Consider the following 19606-nt stretch of genomic DNA (forward strand, 5'->3'; position numbering starts at 1 on the left):
CCCTGAAAAACAGCGTTACCCTTATATTACAATGAATACATCACCTCAGCCCTTCAAAATGCAGCAATAATGTACAACTGTAATTTCCCACATCTTCTCCAATTTGGCTTTCGCAAGAATGCAGGTGCAGACACTGCGGCCCTCACACTATTAGAAGCAATAGCATATTACAATGAAAGAAGTTCTCCAGTCTACTGTGCATTTCTAGATAATCAAAAAGCCTCCGACAGGTTATGGCTAGATGGACTTTTTCTAAAACTTTATGACCTTGGTATCACGGGTAAAACATGACGAATACTACTGTTCTAATGTTTGATGTGCAGCGTAAATTTACCTGCTCTCAATCACTGTACTTGGGCAGTATGTGTGTTCCACTTCAGCAATCTATAATATATGCAGGTGTCAGGATTAGCTCTGTTAAGTCTTCCTTAGAACGAACACAATTAGCTTGTGAAAAGTTAAAAATGTTAATAAATAGTAATAATGATACTGGACTAAAGTTTGGAGGCATGAATCCAATCCCAGCAAAAAGGATCTGGGAACGAGTGATACTCCCATGCGGGCTCTATGGGTGTAATGTCTGGGGACTATTAACCCTCAAAGAATACGATATGCTGGAAGTTATTCAACGTTACAGCTATGTTTTTAAAAAGGTATTCATTACTCGCCTTGGGCAGTTTAGATACGAAATAGCGTTGGATAACTTCAGAAAACGATGTGCTTTGTCACCTGTATATAACATGCGTAGACTTGTCAAAAGATACAATCTCTATGCAGAAATAGAAGATTATCTAATTAAATGTAGCTTAAAAAGGCATGGTCTGATGTTGTTAAGGAAAGGATTATTTCTGCAGACCAGGAAGCTGTATGCTCTAAGCTGCTATCTAGACTTAACTTAAATAGATATGTCTCGCTTCGTAATGATAAAGAACACAGACTCTGGCTGCTTGCACTTGAACGTCAGGAACAGTTCCAAAACCTGCCTCATCTTGTACGGCTGGGATAAATATAGAATCTAGGGAATGTCGATGTAGAATTGTAGCTCATGATATCATTAAGCATGTCTTTTTGTATTGTACATTGAAAATGAATTACAGAAATGAACTATTTGAAATCATTTGTCATGTGATAGATGTCTGTACATTTGCAAGACTAAATTAAAAGTGTCCAAATGTTTCCAATATTTAGTGTTGTTCTTTTGAACAGGATAATATATAATATTTACTTTTCCCTGATCATATCTCTAAACTTTTACTGTTTCTGGAACTGGTAAGCACAAACTACGAATAGAAACAGGCCGATGGGAAATTATATCATGAGCATTGATCCACGCAATGGGAATACGGTGACATGCATCAACCAAGTCAGCGAGCCTGACCACCCGATCCCGTAAGTCGCCTCTTACGACAAGAATAGTTGCTGAAGACCTAGTCTACCCTGCATCTTCACAGGTTACATCTGTGTTGATGTCCAATAGGTTTACTTTCAGATTCAGGCAGCGGTATGCTTAAATGTTTCTCGCCTTATCATAGTTCTACGTCGAACTGATATTCAGTGATCCATTTATATAATTTTCATCGCTATTTTGTCTTTTACGCCCAATGGAATCTGTTCTCTGGCGTTGATGTGGGAGGAGATGCTCATGATATTTATCACTGGATGGTCTGGCCCAGACTTGATATAACATTGAACATTGTCATGATAGTGAGTGAGTGAGTGAGTGAGTGAGTGAGTGAGTGAGTGAGTGAGTTGTGTTTAACGCCGTTTTTAACAGTATTACAGTTATATCACGGCGTGTCAGCTTAATGGGGGAGGAAACCCCGAAGTGATGCAGGTCTCAGATGTTCACCACTTCGGTGAAACCCACGAGCACGGGTATGGTGCGGACAAACCTAGAAACATGATCGGGGCAAACAGGGAGTCAAACCAACAGTCATAGGTTTCTGGCGTTTCCAAGGGACGCAACTCTGTACAGCGATTTGCGGCGCCTTAGACGACTGGGCCACCCGTGCCCTCTGTAACAGGTCAGTTACCAGCATTTGAATATAGTTTGTTCGTGAGTTCTCTTCTCTTTCCCGGTGTAGCGAAGGTTTTCACTCACTTTGGAGACACCGTCAATCAGTGGAACTCTCCCTTACGCTACTCAGTTATAGGTGATGACTTTAATTTACACATCCTAGCGACTCCTCGTTGCTTGTCATAAGAACCCACGAAATGATGACCACTTGGTCACAATGTCTGATGTCATTGAAAATGGTGATCACTTGGTCACAATGTCTGACGTCATTGAAAATGGTGATCACTAGGTCACAATGTCTGGTGTCATTGAAAATGGTGATCACTTGGTCACAATGTCTGATGTCATTGAAAATGGTGATCACTTGGTCACAATGTCTGATGTCATTGAAAATGGTGATCACTTGGTCAAAATGTCTGGTGTCATTGAAAATGGTGATCACTTGGTCACAATGCCTGGTGTCATTGAAAATGGTGATCACTTGGTCACAATGTCTGATGTCATTGAAAATGGTGATCAATTGGTCACAATGTCTGATGTCATTGAAAATGGTGATCACTTGGTCACAATGTCTGATGTCATTGAAAATGGTGATCACTTGGTCACAATGTCTGGTGTCATTGGGAATGGTGACCACTTGGTCACAATGTCTGATGTCATTGAAAATGGTGATCACTTGGTCACAATGTCTGATGTCATTGAAAATGGTGATCACTTGGTCACAATGTCTGACGTCATTGAAAATGGTGATCACTTGGTCACAATGTCTGATGTCATTGAAAATGGTGATCAATTGGTCACAATGTCTGATGTCATTGAAAATGGTGATCACTTGGTCACAATGTCTGATGTCATTGAAAATGGTGATCACTTGGTCACAATGCCTGGTGTCATTGGGAATGGTGACCACTTGGTCACAATGTCTGATGTCATTGAAAATTGTGATCACTTGGTCACAATGTCTGATGTCATTGAAAATGGTGATCACTTGGTCACAATGTCTGATGTCATTGAAAATGGTGATCACTTGGTCACAATGCCTGATGTCATTGAAAATGGTGATCACTTGGTCACAATGCCTGGTGTCATTGGGAATGGTGACCACTTGGTCACAATGTCTGATGTCATTGAAAATGGTGATCACTTGGTCACAATGTCTGATGTCATTGAAAATGGTGATCACTTGGTCACAATGTCTGATGTCATTGAAAATGGTGATCACTTGGTCACAATGTCTGATGTCATTGAAAATGGTGATCACTTGGTCACAATGCCTGGTGTCATTGGGAATGGTGACCACTTGGTCACAATGTCTGATGTCATTGAAAATGGTGATCACTTGGTCACAATGTCTGATGTCATTGAAAATGGTGATCACTTGGTCACAATGCCTGGTGTCATTGAAAATGGTGATCACTTGGTCACAATGTCTGGTGTCATTGAAAATGGTGATCACTTGGTCACAATGCCTGGTGTCATTGAAAATGGTGATTATCACACAATGGGAATATCACACCATATACCCTGAGGGATACACTGAGAAATTTATATTGCCCACATGTTTAGCTCGTTTATCTAAAATGTTGTCACATCCTGTCAGAAGACAGACAACGTAAACACATTCAGAGTTATCGGCGCTTGCTTCACAATCGCCTATTCTGGATTTAGTTCACCAACATGCATTTCATAGGTTTTCCGTTTCAAGATAATGTGATAACATAATTGTGTCCATTTTGAGAAGCTCGGCATTTCCCAGCAGAGATTATGAATTGGTTTTCTAATCTGTAGGCACAATACATGGTTTGTTGGTTGGTTTGTTGTTTAATGCCACACACAGCAATAATCGAGCTATATGACGGCGGTCTGTAAAATAATCAGGTCTGGACCAGACAATCCAGTGATTAATATCATGAGCATCGATCCACGCAATTGGGATTGATGACATGTATCAACCAAGTCAGTGAGCCTGACCACCCGATCCCTTTAGTCGCGTTTTACGACAAGTATAGTCGCCTTTCACAATACATGGAAAGACATGCCCATACTGAACAAATCAGAAACAAGTATCTCTGTACCAGGCAAGATTAGGCCGAGTTGTTTGAAAGATAAATGCGGTGTAGCTGTTTAATAATTATTCACTTTCTCACACTGATACTTGTTGAGCATCAGGAAACAGCATCTGAAAAGGATGAAGAGACTGTTCCTGCAGTAGCATGGTCCATTTGTCTTCATGGTGACGCAGCAATAATAAACCAACAAGTGTCGACATGTCACATTAGGCATTCATGTTTTCCTTTATTTAAGAAATGATGATTTCTGTACATTATCTACAAACAGGAAGAGTATGTATGTAAAACAAGGTCTCTGAACAGTGAACGTACACAGTCACGCAAGTCCTACACTTCACAACCAGACTGTGGGCTGGCTGCCTGGCAGACGACTGTTGCTTGTGATGTAGCAGGAGTTTGTTCAGTCTGCTCAAAACCACAAGGGGGAACATTTTAATATTTCAGTTACCTTTCTGCTTATCTGTCTGGTGACTGCAGTTGAGAGCTAATCTATGAAGTTAGTCAAGATATAGCAACCACTCCTCATATTCGCTATACAAGACCGAAATATTGTGGCTTCGTGAACACATTTACAAGACATACATGTGTTCATAGATTCAGATGGTGATTCTGACCGTTATCAAAGTAAGTACATGTTTAGCTTAAGAAAGCATAGAACAACCAGTGCTCAACAGCCACCAGTTCAAGACAAGCGAAAAACAGTGAGGACTAGTTCTCTATCCAGAAACAGTTTATGCTGCATGAAAGACTAGTCCCAAGTGTAATAAGTGGGAAATTCCACTCCTGACTTTAACATAACACCACTGAACTAGAGAAAGTTTACAACTAAACTATCACTGACACCAACATGTAAAATTAAAAAAAGGTTTCACTCCTAAGTGATTGTATTAAAAAACAAATGCTTCCTTGACACACAGCTTCACCAGCTACAGAATAAACATATATAAAATCAAATGGCAATAAATACATGATGTATTATGAATACAAATGACAACACCGACACTGACAGGGAAACAAAGATATAAAACTGTGTGAGTTGTTCCACAGCTGGTTGGATTACAAGGGTCCGCCGCAGAGGAACTCCAGGTACTGCTATACTTCAAACTGACGTGATCACTACAGAACTTGTTTAATGTTGATTACAGTATCATCTTCCAACTAATCACTAAATAGTTGACATTCAGCCAATATTTCATGCAGGTTTAAACAATATAAATGATGGCAGTGAGGATGGTTACAACACAATACATTTGCTTGACAGTGCGACATGGTTTTCACACATCTAATCATAAGTAATTAGTTACAAACATCCCAATATTTCCTTATAAATGTTCAAAGGATCTAAGCAAAGACGTGCTAATAGACTCCCTGTTTAGCCCATCACTCAGTTGATTCTGTCGAGTGCACACACAGCAGTAGTTGGTCAATGTCACATGAATACTTAAATGTCAAGGCAATTGCTGCCGTTTATTTACTGGTTTGTTCATTTCCTCTTGGCTCCCTCCCCTCCAACCCAACAGGGACACAGGCCTCAGCACACGGGAACACACAAACAGAAGACTGTCAGCAACTCAATGGAAATTAAGATAATAGCTACTTGTTACAACACTATAGCCGGCCTTGCCGCCCTTCACACCGTGCCCACACAATGCACTGTCCCACGTGAAGAAAGCTCCATCATGGTTTTATTGAGATACTTGAGGTGTATCAGCATGGACGTGTTCTGTGCAGGTTCCACTTCATCCCCAACCACCCAAGTCATTATAAGTCTCTAGTCTCGAAGCACTGTCCACCTCAGCTGGCCTCGGCCATGTAAGCATCCAGCTCTGTGTCCAGGTGAGTCTTGGTCTTGGACATGTACTCCTCTAGCTGGTTGTCCAGCTCCTCCCGGGACATCGGGGTCTGACCTGCTCCACGACCTGCGCCACGACCTTGACCCCTGCCACGACCACCACGACCTTGGAACCTTCCACCTCGCTGGAAACGTCCTCTTCCTCGACTCCGGTTAACTCCCCTCCCTCCGCGCCCCCTGGAAATGGATAGGAACTGTAACCATGGTAACTAAAACTTTGTAATATAGTGAATAGCGATCTTAACAGATACAACAAACTTAGATGTCTGACAGAAAACTTTCATTTAGGCATACAGAGCACACAGAACATTAACACCTCATGTCTTCTACACATCTAGTCTTAACTTACATAATAGATCAATACGAAATCAGCAAGAAAATCATTATCAAAAATAAATGTCAAGAATTGATCTGTTTTTCATTCTATCACCACATGAAGCAAATCAAACCTCAAGAAGCAAAAGAGGAACTGACTGGGAAGGCTGCAGGAACACATGGCCAAGCTGTCTGGCGGAGTTACATCAAGGTTTACACTTCATCAACATCAGACTATTAGTACTACTGTGCTGACATCACAATGTTAGGACAACACCAACACACTGTCAGGTAGCAAACAACTGTCAATCAGTACTCTAGTTGCACATCAATACAGCCAGGGACTGCTTTCACATCTTGTATTGATGGTATCTGTAGAAGGATGAATGTTCCTGCCCACAGAAAGCAGGCAGAACATGACCACCTTCCAAACTACTACTTCATTTCCTATTACACCTTGGTGCAACTCCAGTGACTTGTATGGGGTTGGACAGAAAATTCCAAATGTAAAATCTAAATCTACTGAATGAAAAATGGTACAGTAAAAACAGGGAACCTAAAAGCAGCTTGTACCAGATGCAACATCATTGGGGCAGTCTCCTCATGTCAACTGACATCCTAGTAGTAGACGCCAGTAGTATACCAGCTAAACACCCTCCTTCTACCAAGTATAACAGGGCCTGGAAGACCGCAGTCATCCCAGTAGTAGACGCCAGTAGTATACCAGCTAAACACCCTCCTTCTACCAAGTATAACAGGGCCTGGAAGACCGCAGTCATCCCAGTAGTAGACGCCAGTAGTATACCAGCTAAACACCCTCCTTCTACCAAGTATAACAGGGCCTGGAAGACCGCAGTCATCCCAGTAGTAGAAGCCAGTAGTATACCAGCTAAACACCCTCCTTCTACCAAGTATAACAGGGCCTGGAAGACCGCAGTCATCCCAGTAGTAGACGCCAATAGTATACCAGCTAAACACCCTCCTTCTACCAAGTATAACAGGGCCTGGAAGACCGCAGTCATCCCATTGTTGTTCAACCACCAGCTGGCATTAAAGTACTCATGGAAATGAAAAAAACCCTGTTTTTCTCAATTAAAAATCGACACAAAGTGTTACGTCGCAGTAAATACGAAATAACAAAACAACTCGAAAAGTACTAGTCTGGATTTACTAGTTTGATCTCAGTGAACAATACAAAATGTACTTTACAGGAGGTAATTTGTCGGCACTTTCAACATTCAAAAATAAAACTATAGGCAGAAACAGACTATAGGCATTATGCACCTGTTCTCACCTGTCATCAAGGTGTCACAGGTCACCTTGATCTACTTACACCTGGTTATGCCCTGTTTCACAATAGTCTGTTTTATTCACATTTTTACACACTTTTACTTGTAAAAAGGCATAAAAACCTTTGATACGCTGTATTTGTGCGAAGGCCCAATTAGAACTAATTGAGTTGTTTGAATATTTACATATTTTGTATATTAACTGCATTTATTTAAGATCGGAGGTCGAAAAAAAACCCAGTTTTTTTCCATTTCCGTGAGTACTTTAGTTGTTGTTCAACCAGCAGCTGGCGATAGTTGTCGTTCAACCAGCAGCTGGCGATAGTTGTCGTTCAACCAGCAGCTGGCGATAGTTGTCGTTCAACCAGCAGCTGGCGATAGTTGTCGTTCAACCAGCAGCTGGCGATAGTTGTCGTTCAACCAGCAGCTGGCGATAGTTGTCGTTCAACCAGCAGCTGGCGATAGTTGTTGTTCAACCACCAGCTGGAAATGGTTGTCGTTCAACCATCAGCTGGAAATGGTTGTCGTTCAACCACCAGCTGGCAATAGTTGTCGTTCAACCACCAGCTGGCGATAGTTGTCGTTCAACCAGCAGCTGGCGATAGTTGTCGTTCAACCAGCAGCTGGCGATAGTTGTTGTTCAACCAGCAGCTGGAAATGGTTGTCGTTCAACCAGCAGCTGGCGATAGTTGTCGTTCAACCACCAGCTGGCGATAGTTGTCGTTCAACCAGCAGCTGGTGATAGTTGTCGTTCAACCAGCAGCTGGCGATAGTTGTCGTTCAACCACCAGCTGGCGATAGTTGTCGTTCAACCAGCAGCTGGCGATAGTTGTTGTTCAACCAGCAGCTGGCGATAGTTGTCGTTCAACCAGCAGCTGGCGATAGTTGTCGTTCAACCAGCAGCTGGCGATGGTTGTTGTTCAACCATCAGCTGGAAATGGTTGTTGTTCAACCATCAGCTGGAAATGGTTGTCGTTCAACCACCAGCTGGCGATAGTTGTCGTTCAACCAGCAGCTGGCGATAGTTGTCGTTCAACCAGCAGCTGGCGATAGTTGTCATTCAACCATCAGCTGGAAATGGTTGTTGTTCAACCACCAGCTGGCGATAGTTGTCGTTCAACCACCAGCTGGCGATAGTTGTTGTTCAACCACCAGCTGGCAATAGTTTTACCACCAAACTTTTAGCCCGAGAGGCATATTGTTTTATCAACACCATCAAAAGAGAAATTAGTAACAAGAATAAATAACTATGAGAACATTCATAACAAGGAAAGAGCATTGAATCTAGTGATCTTCTACAGAGAGTTGACATGCTTGGAACACACTACCACACTAATACAGCACACAAGTAATACTGTTTGTAGAGCAAAATCTATCACCACGCTGAAGCCCAAGTTTAGTAACATTTATTTGAGCCAATTACGTTTAGTTGGAGTTCTAAATAGTACACAATTAGTCTGGCAGTGACATAAATTTCAGCATTTAGGACATCTTTTAGATAACTCCTGTATCTAACTATAAGTTGAACACATAGAATGATCACTACCAGGACATATGCTGTACAATACATAGATAATTACTTCAAAAAGCAGTTAAGATAGAATTCCTTTCCATTTCATAATCAAATTATGAATATTTTCACCATTTACTTCAGTCCAAATGATGGAGAATACTTCTACATATGATGCATGTCATCGATCCCAATTGTGTGGATCGATGCTCATGATATTAATCACTGGATGGTCTGGTCCAGACTTGATATTTACAGACAGCCGTCATTTAGCTGGAATATTGCTGAGTGCGGCGTTAAACAACAAACCTAACCTATACAATATATATCTATAGCACATGAAATAATACATTAGTGGATCTGATTACATTGCAAAGAACAGAAAATATTATTTGAATGTTTATTTTCACCCAGTATGTTGCAATATACATCAGAGCTCCAGATAAGCTTTTGGTGTTGTGGGTATTTTACCCATGCATTTTAAAATCTTTGGGTATCAGTAATTCTATCTGGGTATTCAAATTTCTGTTACCCACTAGTTTTTACACATGTGGGTATTTAAGTTAAATATTTAAATACACCACTCATCTAGTCCCTGCAAACTGGTGTCGTGTGGGTTCGAGAGCTTTATAGGACTAAACAACACACGATACTTCCACAAGAAAGTGTAATGGCAAATGATCATGATGTAACTGTCATCGTGGAGTTTGGCAAGGTTGACGGAATGTCTGTTTATAATTTCAAAATAAGGTGCTGATTTGCTAATCGAATACGCAGGGTTACTTCACAATATTTCGATGATACGCACAAGTTTTATTTTTGTAGGGAATCTGTAATGTTCATTGCGTATTTGTTACGCTTGGATTTTATTTTACTGCATATTTCTGCATTTTTGATGCGTATTTTACGCAGATACGCAGCTTATCTGGAGCTCTGATACATAACAAAGTATGGATTTCCTGTACAATTGTTTCTGCACACGTTATTACAGAATACACTGTATGGTTGTTTGCACTGGAAGTTATTTCACAGATGATGGACAATGCAGCAGATTTAACTTGGCATCAGGGCAACCAAACCTGTGACGTTGTGCTGTTGTGGACAGCAGCAAGTTGATGTCAATGATTCAGTGGCACTATAAATCTCTCATAATGGAGGACAACCAACATACTTAATTCAAAATGACCTTTGATTGGTTGGTTGGTTTGTTGTTTAACGCCGCACTCAGCAATATTCCACCTATATGAAGGCGGTCTGTAAATAATCGAGTCTGGACCAGACAATCCAGTGATTGAGATCATGAGCATCGATCCACGCAATTGGGATTGATGACATGCATCAACCAAGTCAGCGAGCCTGACCACCCGATCCCGTTAGTCACCTTTTACGGCAAGCATGGGTTGCTGAAGACCTTTTCTACCCTGGAATCTTCCCGGGTCAAAATGACCTTTGAACGCACGGACCAGCAACATGGAGTGAAACAAGCCCCTAGTATTACAATGATGCAAAGAGTGGACACAACATGTACTGTATGCGGTTAGAAAACAAAAATCCGGCATTAATCCTCTCTGCAGGACAGAGAACCACACTCGTGAACTAGCCACAACTCACAATCCAGGCCATTCTTGCAGGGGAGTGGCAATCTCCAGCACAGAAGGAGACCTACCTACACCTAAGTTGATAAGGGCAAAACATCCAGAAAACATTACTTTGCCCAAAGTCTCCTTGGCATGGATCACAACCACCTTGACTCGGGCTGGTGGACTGACAGACCATCTCCGACATGGACACCTCTCCCCCTGACAAGGACACCTCTCCCCCTGACAATGACACCCTCCTTTCCTGATAGTCCTAAGGACACAACCCCTACCCATGATTAAAACATGCCCCCCCTCCCCTGAGAAGACATGCCTCCCCTCCCCTGATAGACATGACCCCTCACAATAAGGACACCCCACACCAGTGACCGGGACCAAAACCTACATCCCCTGACACTGTCCCCTCCCTGCTACATAGAACCACCATCCCAACTCACTTCAGAGTGAGTGAGTGAGTTGTGTTTAACGCCGCTTTTAACACTATTCCATTATATCACGGCGTGTCAGCTTAATGTGGGAGGAAAGCCCGAAGTGATGCAGGTCTCAGACGTTTACCACTTCGGTGAAACCCACGAGCACGGGTATGGTGCTGACAAACCTAGAAACATGATCGGGGCGAACCGGGATTAGAACCCACAATCATAGGTTTCTGGCGTGCCCAAGGGACGCAACTCTGCACAGCGAATCGCAGCGCCTTAGACGACTGGGCCACCCGTGCCCCCAACTCACTTCAGAAACGTAACACTATGTCACCTGGTAAGAACCACAACCCGTCCCCGGTCAAGACAACACCACATCCACATCTAGTCAATCACTAGCAAAAATAGTTGACGAGCAAACCTCACAAGTGCATACATTTTCAGAATGTTCTTTCTCAATCTGTTAATGGCTTACGAATTACAGTTTACAACTCATGTAAGCTCCGAAAGCTTTAAGTTCTTCACTATTGTCTCAGCGGTATCTTGTCGTGGTTGAAACACATGATGTTATCAGACATGTATGATGGGGGAATAAACAACAGAAACACATCTCCCACACAAACAACCAGCCAATGGAGAGCTGCATGGTGAAGGAAGAAGAAAAATATTGAAATCAGTACACACAGGAAAGTGAACCATGTCTGATAACTTCATATGCTTTCTTAGTGTTACAGATACGTTACAGATATGTTACAGCCAGTCGGGATTATCTTGGATATGTTGATATTTGTTGGGGAGTCAAATTGGACAAAACTAAAAATTTAAACTAAAATTAGGATTTTTTTTATTTCCTTAGATTTTGCTGAATTGTGATATAAATTATATAAGAAATATAAAGTTTTTTATCGTTATTGAACAGGGAAATACACTTTTGCAAGGATAATTATAACTTGAATTTGTATATTTTCTTTCTAATTTGTGAATCTGTTTTGACATCTGTTGTGGCCATTGGGCCTCCGAGGACACCAAGATAAATCCTGGACTCACATACAAACACTTAAAGAACTGGTAGTGGCTGCACAAATTGTTTTGAAACAAATACTTCACAGGTCCTAACTGTGAGCAGCCAAGATGTATGCACTTGGTTAGCTGGAGGGGAAGGCTGGCAGAGAGAGATAGAGAGAGAGAGAGGGGAGAAGCCAACATGCTAACACCTAGCAACAGCTTACTGGCCCCAATCGTAGCCACGAGACTGGAAACCCCGCCCACGGCGGCTCCCACCACCACCTCGGTAATATGGCCGCCCATCATCACCACCACGCCCCCTACACACCAAACAGAACACAGCTGACAGTGGACACATCTGGCCTTTCTGGACTCAAGGTCTCACAATCAACATCTACATTTCAAGTTTTAAATTGGTCTCATTCAATAAAAAAAACATCCTTAGATATTTATCAAACATATTTGAAATAGTCATGATAATATGGGTTGTAGCAACATTTGAGATCAGTCACTTTAACCATGTGAACCAAATAGTGCAGCAGTCTGCGACATCAGCCTCTAGTCCGATGCCCGACTCCGGAGGAACCAACAACACCTCCATGTACATGTACAAAGCACTGCAGGATGACCAATGTGTAGGCGCACACTGTCAACTGACATTTCTTTGTTTAAAACTGGTAAAAGTTTTCTTTGCATCTCATAGTCAGACATGTACACAGCATTAGAAACTAACAGTTTTAGTCCTCTGCTCATTATGATAACAAATTAACATATAACATAACTATTGGGCAGTTTGGCAAGAAATAAAGTACCGGTGCCTATTTGTAATGCTGGTAAATACTGCAATAAGGACAGATTTCAGTACATAACAGTAAATAAGTGATATTACATTTAACCTGTAGAAATGATGTACTCTCAGAGATGCCAACCCTTATGCTAATTAAAGCCTTGCAGTTATCAGTGGGGTAAATGTGGAGGAATTATTTATGAAAAAGTGTCATGTCGACCTTTGTAGCATGGTAATCACCCTAGAGAATCGGAGGTTATTGTTTCGACATTTTCATTAGACAGAGATGCAAGTGAAATATCATCAAAATTCTACTGATTAAGTTTTTTAGAAAAACAATGTGGTTTTTCGAGTATTTCAACGTAACAACCAATCAGACACCATGTACATGTTGCACCAATGAGTAATGGATACTTTTATGAAAACTTGGCTCTCATTCGTCAGCTACCACACTGTAGAATGCTTCATGTCTATGGTGCATTAACAATTTCCTGTGATATTTATGCACGTACATAATGTGTTAAAAAAGTCAATAATCAGAATTTGGGAGAAAACAAGCATAATTTTGTAATATTAAGATCAATCAAGTCTTCAAAAGGCATTTAGAAGTGAAACACATAAGGAAGAGAATACATGGATGTCAACTTCTTTATTATGAGGAACACAACATTTCGTAGTATATGCTTACTCCTTCACCTGATGATAGAGTAAGCAAACACTCCACAACGTGTTCCTCATCATAAAGATGACACCCATAAATTCTCTTCCTTATTAGGATCAATATCAGAACTTTTACATCCGAATCATCATGGTTGGCAGCTCTGCATCACAAGCCACTGATTGTGTCGGCTTCACAGACAACCAAACACGCCCTGCCTACACACGAGACAGTGTTCATGTTACTCACCTGAAACCACTGGGACTGCCACGCCCACCTCTAGGCTGGAATCCACCCCTCCTCATGCCACGCCCACCTCGACCTGATACAAAATACTGGGTATTACGAGCAAGCAATATCTTTAACACTGAAACTGATGGACTGACATCTACTACAGTTGGTTGGTTTGTTGGTTTGTTTGTTGTTTAACGCTGCACTCAGCAATATTCCAGCTATATGACAGCGGTCTGTAAATAATCAAGTCTGGACCAGACAATCCAGTGATTAATATCATGAGCATCGAACCACGCAATTGGTTGGTATCAACCAAGTCAGCGTGCCTGACCACCCGATCCCGTTAGTCGCCTTTACGACAAGCTTAGTCGCCTTTTACGGCAAGTATGGGTTGCTGAAGACCTATTCTACCCTGGAATCTTCACGGGTCTCTACTACAGTCTCCACTCGTAGTTTAGATGAACTTGTCTGCTTCAACCTAAATATCAGGTAAGCCAGTGGTTGACATAGTAGCCAACGCATGTTCATCGGTAGACAACACACACAAAGCACTGGGTGGTGGGGTCCGGAGCAACACCCCACCCTCAGTAAATTTGTGAGAGTTAGGACAAAATACAATGTTTTCAGATTTGTGGGCGTTATTGAGTATTTGATGCCAAATTTCATTTGGAAATTCTAAGAATGGATCTCTTTGTTCCTGAAAGTCAGCAACACTAGTAAATCTGAGCAAAACACGAGGTCATCAACCTTTGTAAAACCAAAATGGTATCAGCTGCATCACCATTGCCCAGGGCCCCACTGCACAAACCGATATCAGCTCAAAGATGATTGCAGCTTCCCAACTTTAACATTGACTTATGAAAAACGCAGTGCTAAGATGGCTTTGTGGAACAGGGCCCTGGCCACCAATGATTCTGCTCCTACTGGCTGTATGAACTCACGTGGACTGAAGCTTTGGTTAAAGCCCTGGTTGAAGCCCATATTGCCGTCTCCACTAATTGATCCCTGCGACTGTTGTCTACTCATCTGGCCACCAGGGGGCCCTCCCCGACCACGCCTCATCCCGCGGGCCCCACGTCGGTTCCCCCGCTGGCCACCTCCCCGAGGCTGGCCCCGCCCAACGGCAGATAGGTTCAGCCTGGCCTTCACATTGCTCCGACCCAAGCGTTGCTGGAGACTGCGCTGTAGGCAAATTGTTAAATATTTTCACGAAATTTGTCAACAAAGATATGAATGTCTTTTCAACTTCAAGCGAGGATTATCTTGGGTAAACAAAGTTGAATTCTTAACATGCTTAGTCAGGTTTTTAACTATCAGCTCTTTTCATCCTATCCTGATTTCAATATTTCTATCGCACTGTCAACTACTGTCGGGATATTGTATTTGCTTGTTTGTTGTTTAAAGCCGTAAGCAGCATTATCCCAGCTTATTCATAGCGACCTGTAAATATAGGAATCTGACCACACAATCCAGTGATCGATATTGTGAGCAACGATGAACGTCGTAGAGGTATGAGGACATGTTATCAACCAAGTCACCGAGAGTCTGAGCACCGGATAAATGTGGTCAGCTCTTGTTGCTGGGGATCTATACTCTTACCCTGAAACCCCACGGGCCATGTCAATAAAAAAAACATGATCGGCTGCACTATCAAGATTGCCTTATTGAAATGTTGCTATAGTATTAAAAAGTGCTGTTCAAGTTGGTTGGTTGGTTTTTCGTTTAACGCCGCACTCAGCAATATTCCAGCTATATGACGACTGTCTATAAATAATGGAGTCTGAACCAGAGATTCCAGTGATTGGTATCATGAGCATTGATCCACGCAATTGAGATCGATGATATGCATCAACCAAGTCAGCGAGCCTGACCACCCGATCCCAGTGTTCAGGAAACCCCTTCAGTCACGCTACCTTCTTGAGCCTCATCGCCACGGCAACCCCTGTTCCTGGCATGCTGATCTGTGGTTGGTTCATCATTGGTCCAACTCCAGGCCGGTTGGCCAACTGCTGGGCCAGTCTCCTGTTCTTGGCCGACGCCTGTTGCTGGGCCACCATGTTCGCGCGGATGTTGGGCACGACGGTTTGGGGGCGCGTCTTCTGTATGTTGGTGAAGCTTCACGGACAGGCAGAGAACACTGGTGTTATAGCGGGCAGTACAACATACTTACACTGGGCAGCGGCTGCAGCAGTAGCAGCATCCTCCTGCACCACATCACCTTCTGCCCATGCCTCTACCATGCTCATGTAGCTGTGTGGTCCCTTCGCTGAGCTTTGTACTTTCATTCACTTATACACATGGTTTGGTGGGTTTTTAACCAGTACAAGATTCCTTAGTCCCTATCACCACTGAGTAAAACAGTCTAAGGGACTTAAGATGATCTGCATGATGACCATTAACTGAGATGACCCAATCATAATATTCATGGATGCTTTTACTATGAAGACACTGAACATGTAAAATCTCAATCCCTGCTCATCAACAAACAGATATCCACTGTAATCAAGTGTTGACTTTGGATTTAATCACAAGTGTTCACTTCCTACATGTAAAGAATTGTAAAGTCAGATTTCATGGGAAGGAAGAGTGGAATACCTCAAACCAAGGGAAACTATCACGAATACCAAACTGGTGACACATCTTCCATGGAGGTCCTCTACAATATCTCAGGGAGTTCCAACAACAGCCTTTCAAAGATGCTAATCTTCTGCGGGGATACTGAATACTAAACATTGCCTTATCCATATTGGGTGACATGACACCCAGCTAACAGCAACACTGATAATGATTACTACCATTTGTACTGTTGCCTGTAATTAATCAGACACTAATTACCATATGATTCAAACTATAGCAACTTTAAAAGTAACTTCTAACTATCTCAAACACTGTCTTAGCTTAAAACTAACATTTCACCAAGAACTGGTACTTTCCAAACTTATCCTTATACAGCGTTAGAAATTGGCACTAGTCCTGTAGTCCTTACCAAACTGCCCAATAGTAAAGGTATCCTAAGGACGAGTAGAAATTGGCCCATTTTAAGGGTTTTGCTACATGTTATCATTATAAGGACTAGTGGACAAAAACATCCTTGTCCAAACATTGAAAGGCATAAACATGCCACATTGAATCTCAACTCCATACTCAAAGAAGCAGCAATTACCGGTACAATCCAAAATCTGACAACAGGTCACTTCATTATGCTGTCTGCGACTTTAACCACTCGTCTAAAGCCTGTGTCCAGTGAAAGTCTATTCGTGTAGTAACTCAGCTAGCAAGTCCATAGAACACTTAACTTGACTGAAAACGATTCTGAGAGCCACGATAAAGCGAATAGTCTCGAAAGTTTTTGACACTGCTGCTTTAGGAAATGTCAAATGCCAAGAAGCTGGTCCCACAAGAGGAATATATATTTTTTCAAACCATGGTGCATAGTTTATGCCAGCCTGAGCAAGGCGTGTATTTGTGTATGGCATGCCATAAGTCACTCAGTGACTGCACAGAAGCTCTCCAGGACCACACCTATCCCTCACATCACATCAACTTACAGCCAAACCTTAGCTCATACTACAGCTTTAGCAAATTTGGACATGCTGTGAATCAACATCTTCATAATACATTCAAACATGGAAAGCATTGAGTTGAGAATTCAAACAAAATGCATATTAGTAACATGTGTTGGAGGGATAGCTGGCACGCTGTGGGTGTACCCTGGTGTTTCAACTTACTTACTCTTCCTGATGTCAGGAAGCATCACACCATATTTACCCTTCGGTATATCAGCTAGCATGGGTTAATAAACATAAAACAGCCACCGAGCGTTCTCACGACTCCGACTGGCATGGTAGCAGTGACCCTTCCATCCTCATTTGTATTTTATCTATCAAATTTGTTCTTCTTCATCCAAAGAATTTTACTGAAAGGTGAGGATTTTCAAGAAGCTGGGCTCATTTAAGATATCGATCCATTAGGATTTTATATTTCCATTTTGGCATGAGCTTTGGACTCGTTTGGTGTAAACATGCTTAATCTTTGCCGATGAAACAGCACAGGGGGAGGTGCAAGTCCTATCTAGGAAATATCCAGGAGATATTAGCCTTTTTCAGTTCAGAACACTTCCCACTTTGTCTCTGAGAACACATGTTGCACACAAGCATTTCCGCGCTGGTCACAACAGAAGCCATGAACCGTAGTTGTGGCAACACTTGGGATTCCTCACCGATCATTGAGAGACATCTTTGTGGTGCTTTTCAGCACAATCTTTGCTGGGACTTGTGACGTCATCTTGTCTACCACTGCAACAGAAAGAATTAAAGGCTAGAATACTGAATACATTCTGCCAAATTGGTAAAGGATATGCACAAGCACATTCCTTAGCATAACGGTAATGGTTTCAAACGTTTTTTCACCGCCTTGCTAAAATAACGAGGAGTTGGGGGTCCTTGCTCCCAAGACTTGAAACAAATGTTGTCAGAAAAAAAGACAATGGCTTTTTGAGTTACAAAGTGAATTAAAAATGTTGTCCGAAAGTATGTTATAAATGAAGTTACTGCACACCATTATGGAACTTTTATTTTCGAGTTACATTTCTATGTTCAAATGTCTAATTTTTTATGTTTATGAACTGCTTTGCAATTTTTTTACGTTTAATCATATCAAACCAAACAAATGTAAGCGTGGAAATTTGTTCTGCTTATTGTGAGCTTTATACCCCATGATGAAAATGGTCACACAGGGTTAGAAACTAACAGTTTTTGTCCACTAGTCCTTATTATGAAAACATATAGCAAAACCCTTAAAATGGGCCAATTTCTACTAGCCCTTAGGATATCTTTACAATTGGGCAGTTTGGTAAGGACTACAGGGCTAGTGACAATTTCTAACGCGGTGACATTGGCGGGCTGTTAGCTATATTACAAAACAAAGAAAGATGGTGTATGGGGATCCGGTATTTGGCTATTTTGTAGGCGTACTACAACGCTATGAATGCTGGGGTGCCAGTACACAATATATTTAATTGTGAAAACCATTTGTGTCTACCGACTGAAATCTTTGCTGTACACATGTTTGTGTCCCAGACAAAGCAAACCATTTGCCAACATTACAGCAATCTTAGCAGCAAAAATCAAGGGGTCAAGAGTCATAATGGTTGTAAATCTAAAAGATTTAGATTTAAATAATTTAGCCCTAAATAATGACACTAGCGGGAATATGATGGGGCTTCAAAGGTACATATCTCAGCAGTCAATAGGCCTATTCAAGAACATTGTAGAACTTGCTTATCTCATGGAGAATGTTTAGCTACTGCTTGGAGCGGTAAAAAATGGCACTGTCTGTAGCTTTTGCCAAACTGCCCAATAGTTAATGTATCATAAGGACTGGTTGGAATTTGCCATTACTAAAGGTTTGCCCATAAACACCCGCAGGTTATATATGTTATCATTATAAGGACTAGTGGTCTATAAGTTAGTTTCTATCGCTGTGCTCCCCTGATCTTACACTGTTGACCTGGGTTTCAGTGGCGAAGCATTTGAGGTTGGAAATGAAAATATTACAAAAGGTTCGCAGGTCGACTCGATGTAAGGATGCCGATGGAATGTTTCGGATTCCGCAAACCGGTTGACCTATTTCAGATATTCAGAATCTATTTCATAATAGAGGAAGGAAATGGATTTGTGGAACATATTCAAACACAAGTACACACACTCACACACCTTCTGCACAAAATACAGAGTTATGATGTCTCTGATATTGTTTCACTTGATAATATTTCTCCCGGCTTCTGCTGACGCGTTAAAAATGGCAACGACGCAAGCAGCCCGCAGCAAATACCTTCGATTCATGTTAAATAGT

At 41.8% G+C, this 19606-nt stretch overlaps 1 protein-coding gene across 2 annotated transcripts; it reads right to left on the minus strand.

Annotated features, from left to right (window-relative positions):
- Positions 1–4281: 4281 nt before the first annotated feature.
- LOC124120999 (chromatin target of PRMT1 protein-like) lies at positions 4282–19581 on the minus strand. 2 transcript variants are annotated; one of them, XM_046483942.2, is made up of 7 exons: positions 19468–19581; positions 17973–18048; positions 15667–15868; positions 14695–14935; positions 13769–13841; positions 12299–12394; positions 4282–6115 (listed from the first exon to the last, which is right to left on the minus strand). In XM_046483942.2, the coding sequence occupies exons 2-7, from the start codon at positions 18035–18037 to the stop codon at positions 5881–5883; spliced, it is 912 nt and encodes a 303-aa protein (XP_046339898.1). In that variant the 5' UTR covers positions 18038–18048; positions 19468–19581; the 3' UTR covers positions 4282–5880. The 2 variants fall into 2 exon arrangements, with proteins under 2 accessions (XP_046339898.1, XP_046339899.1); XM_046483943.2 differs by lacking the exon at positions 12299–12394.
- Between the last annotated feature and the right edge of the window lie 25 nt (positions 19582–19606).

Source organism: Haliotis rufescens, unplaced genomic scaffold (assembly GCF_023055435.1).
Source record: "Haliotis rufescens isolate VD_foot unplaced genomic scaffold, xgHalRufe1.0.p SCAF_14, whole genome shotgun sequence".
Taxonomy (NCBI): Eukaryota; Metazoa; Mollusca; class Gastropoda; order Lepetellida; family Haliotidae; genus Haliotis; species Haliotis rufescens.